Source organism: Homalodisca vitripennis, chromosome 4 (assembly GCF_021130785.1).
Source record: "Homalodisca vitripennis isolate AUS2020 chromosome 4, UT_GWSS_2.1, whole genome shotgun sequence".
In the NCBI taxonomy this organism is placed as follows: domain Eukaryota; kingdom Metazoa; phylum Arthropoda; class Insecta; order Hemiptera; family Cicadellidae; genus Homalodisca; species Homalodisca vitripennis.
The window spans coordinates 38378704-38383060 of record NC_060210.1 but is presented as its reverse complement, the minus strand read 5'-3'; the positions used below and the strand labels follow the sequence as shown (position 1 = coordinate 38383060).

At 36.0% G+C, this 4357-nt stretch overlaps 1 protein-coding gene across 1 annotated transcript; it reads left to right on the top strand.

Moving 5' to 3' along the window:
- The first annotated feature begins 200 nt into the window (after positions 1-200).
- Positions 201-3135, top strand: LOC124359174 (zinc finger MYM-type protein 1-like). Its single transcript, XM_046811691.1, has 3 exons — positions 201-731; positions 1315-1484; positions 1708-3135. Exons 1-3 carry the CDS (start codon positions 554-556, stop codon positions 3133-3135), a joined length of 1776 nt encoding a protein of 591 aa, XP_046667647.1. The 5' UTR covers positions 201-553.
- Positions 3136-4357: the final 1222 nt, after the last annotated feature.

The window sequence follows — 4357 nt, the reverse complement described above, 5'->3', positions numbered from 1 at the left end:
CATTGCCCCGGGGCCCCCGGCCAGGGGGGGCCCCCAAATGAAGGTGGAAAAATTGAAAATGAAATTAAAGTTTATGTGAAATTTATTGATTACTGTAGGGTCGTAGGGATATTTCATCGAATCATCAAAATGTCTTTATAAAAAAATATTTAAATAGCTTTTCAATATAAAATAATGGACAGATATTGCTCTCACAGAGATTTCGTAACAAAAATAGACAGACTATCAATCAGCCTGTCAGTTGTTACGCAATTAAAGAAATGCAGTTTGCACTTTTAGTTCACCTTACTCCCCCATCCCCAACAGTAATAAACTCGTCCTGACGTCGACGTGACTTAGACGGCTCCGTCTGCCGACTGCCTCTGCCACAGCTGACAGACGACAGTGAGAGTGACTACGACTAGTGAGCTAGTGACAGACAGCCCGGATAAGGTTATGTTATGTTGATGGTAAACTAACACCAAAAACTGACGTTTTGGCGTTCGTCCGTTACTCGTTTGTTACGGTGTTAAAGTGTTATACAATTTGTATTCTTATTCTTGTATTTGTTAAAATGAAAAGAAGCTATCAAAGTGGGGCAAAGAAAAGGCAAGACAAGAAGAAAAGAGAAGAGGATGCTTCAAAGTGTTCTTCCACCCTATCTGCTTGGTTATGTCCTACTACTAGTACTACTACAACTAAAAGTACTAATGTCACATCTACATCTAGTACTGAAACTAGACCAATAATTGGTGAGTGGTTTGAATTTAGATACGGTATTTAGGCCTAATTAATTAGCTTGGCCAATAACTATATAATTAATATCTTAAAATTTAACTATGTTAAAATTAACTGTGTTAAAATTTAACTAGAGTTTGGATGTTTGATTGAGTTTAGACCACTGTGTCTGACTCAGACTGCAATCTATTCTAATCTAATAAGCAATGTTTGCTTTGTGAATTTATCACTAGTCATATATAGGCTACATATTACCTACTATTGTGTAGTGGTCATTTAATTTTTTATGTGATTTTTATGATTCCTTTGGTTTCTACTTCTTTCTGTGTAGGTATTTTATTTGTTTATACATGCACAGCAGCACAGCATGAATATCTATCATAGTAATTTTATATCTTTTTGTGATAATATGATGTAAAAAATGCACCACACTCGCTTGCACATTCATTATTTATGAGGCCATGTATCTACTCTTTTTATATTTTTTTATATATTTTTATATATTTTATTATATCTTTACAATGTTATTAAAATTGGCTTTAAATTATATGTTATATGTAACTTAATGTTATTTTGACTTGCTATTTTTTATTGCAGCCTCAGTCCCAGGAAATGAGATTGAAGAGGAAGTTACAGCTCAAGATAACGCTGAAGAAAGTATTGATGAAGAAGTAACATGCCTAGGGCTAGGGCATCAACAAGAAAATTGTGCCAAACCTCCAACAAGTCCTACGTCAAGCAGTGAACTGATCGGCGTAAATGATCAAGTAAGTAGACATGCCAAGTACAGAATACTTATATTATATTTTTCAACATAACAACATATGCTGTTTTATCGCCCTAAACATGGAATCCCTACGATAAAATATTCCATGGTTACATGGAAGTAAACAGTATTACTTCCATGTAAACATGGAATTACAGTAAGTCCCTATTGTTATGATCATGTTTGTAAGAAAAAAATACTAATGCATTGCAATCTACTTACAGGTGGAATGTAGCCGGACGAATAAAATTAATGAAACTTGTTTAAACACCGGAGAACCCCATTTTCCAGACCAGATCATCGATCCAGAGGTGAAAAAACGAATTATTGAATTAGGACTAGGACCCTATCAACCAGTTGGCCCATTTCCATATGATGGAAAACAAGGTAGGTCCTTTTCAGACAATTATTTTACCCTGAAGTCAAAGTCTGGGCTCAAACTGAAAAGAACTTGGTTGTGCTATTCGTCCAAATTGGATTGTGTTTATTGCCAACCTTGCTGGTTGTTTCCCCAGAAAGGACCTGCAGGAGGATGGGATTCAGGATTAAGGGACTGGAAACATTTGTCTGATCGCATAAAGACACATGAGAATTCACAGCACCATGCTGATTCCTGCTTGGTTTATGAGCAATGGCGACGTCATGGCTCAATAGACGATGCATTAGAAAAAGGTTTGAAGGAGGAGCGGAATTTTTGGAGGAAAGTTTTGAAGAGGGTCTTAGATGTCTCCCTTATGTTGGCAACATGCAACCTTCCTTTTCGTGGAGACAGTTGGCATATCACTGATAGAAATAAAGGTAATTTTCTATCATTGATTGAATTGCTGTCAAAATATGACACTATCCTAGAAGATCTAATTACAAGGCCAAGTGGTACTGTTAATTATCTCAGTCCAACAATTCAGAATGAAATTATTTCTCTGATGGCTAGTGAAGTGCTTAGTGGAATTAAAGAAGAGCTTTTGAGTGCGCCTTTTTTCTCCATAATTTACGACACAACACAAGATGTAAGTAAAGTAAATCAGCTAAGCGAAGTTTTTCGCTATGTAAAGATTGACCATGACCAACTCGGAAAACCTTGTGAGTTGAGAATTTGTGAAACGTTTACATCTTTCACAGCAGTTACTGACCAAACCGCTTCGGGGCTAGAAGACGTCATCATAAAATCAATTTCAGAAAAAGGCCTTGACATAACAAAATGCAGAGGACAAGGATACGATGGTGCATCGGTCATGAGTGGTGTGTATAATGGAGTACAAAAGAGAATCCAAGAACTTGCACCCCATGCCTATTTCATTCACTGTGCCAGCCATAATTTGAATCTGGTTCTTAAAGATGCCGTTGAATGCAATCGAGAAATAGCACAATTTTTTGAGACGGTGCAAAATATTTACAGTTTTTTTGGCCACAGCATTGTTCGGTGGCAAGAACTAAAAGTCGTTTCTGGTTGTACAGAGAATCCGAAGGCTCCTGTTCCTAAAGACAAGGTAACATTAAAGACTTTAAACCCTACACGTTGGGCAGGGAGATATGAAGCTGTGTACGCTTTAAAGGAAAGGTTCGGTGATGTAATGAAAGCCTTAAATAAAATAATTTTGACAAGCAAAAAGCCAAAGGAAAGGAATGAAGCTGAGGGGCTCAAAAAAGGTTAGAATCTTTTAGTTTTGTTTTGCTCTTGACTGTCCAGTGCAAAATATTAGGGGAAATAAACATTGCCTCAAAATCCTTGCAAACGGAATCTATTGATTTAATGACAGCGTACGATCTCCTAGGCAATGCTTTATTGATAGTAACCGAACTTCGTTGGTCCTTTGAAGAAGTCTGTAGTGAAGCAGAAGAAGTATGTTCAAAATGGGGGATTACGATTACCCATGAATTTATTGGCCAACGTGCAAGAAAGGTAAAAAAGCACTTTGATGAACTTTGTGAAGACCAAAGACTGACAGATCCTAAAAGCAATTTCAGAGTGACAATATTCTTCCCAATGGTTGATACTATAGTGTCACAAATTGACAACCGTTTTAAAGGCATGAAGCAAGTGATTGATGCCTATAAAATTGTTCACCCTTCTTTCCTGGCCTCATGTTCAGATGAAGAACTGCGTTGTGAAGCTGATAATTTTGTAAGCAGATTTTCAGATGATGTAACGCCATTGTTCAAAGCTCAGATTTTATCAGTAAGGAATGCTTTTCAATCCAAATTAAAGGATTTCAAAGAATTAAAAGAAGTTGCAAATCTCCTACTCATTGAAAACAGTTCCCTAGCATCAACCTACCCGGATGTACTAACAGCATGCTTTATGTACCTCACAGTCCCTGTGACAGTAGCCAAAGCAGAGAGATCATTCTCAAAATTAAAACTCATCAAAAACTACCTGCGAAGCTCCATGTCCCAACAACGTCTCACTGATTTGGCTCTTTTGTCTATTGAAAATGACAGAGCCCGAAAAATAGATTTTGACCGAATTATTGATGTTTTTGCTAGTGTCAAGTCAAGAAGAAAGTCTTTTTAGTAAGTTCAGTTGCATTCTCACTATCAAACTAGTTGGTCAATTTTAAACTTGAGAATGAGTGGGTATTACCACCATTGATCATATATAATTAATGGTATTACCAGTATTACCATAAACACCATAAATAAATATACAATTTATTGTGTATTCAAAGGTATTACATAATTAATGATATTACTTGTATGTTTATCTACTAAACTACATTGCTTGGATGTAGGCCTAAGAAGAGACTAAAAAGTTTTAAGACATCAGCACTTATGTCTTTATTTATTTATTATCTATTGTGAATAAAATTTGAAAAAATAATTATGTTTTTCATTTTCCTTTCAGCACTATAAATAGAATACCAATCACAATGGTAA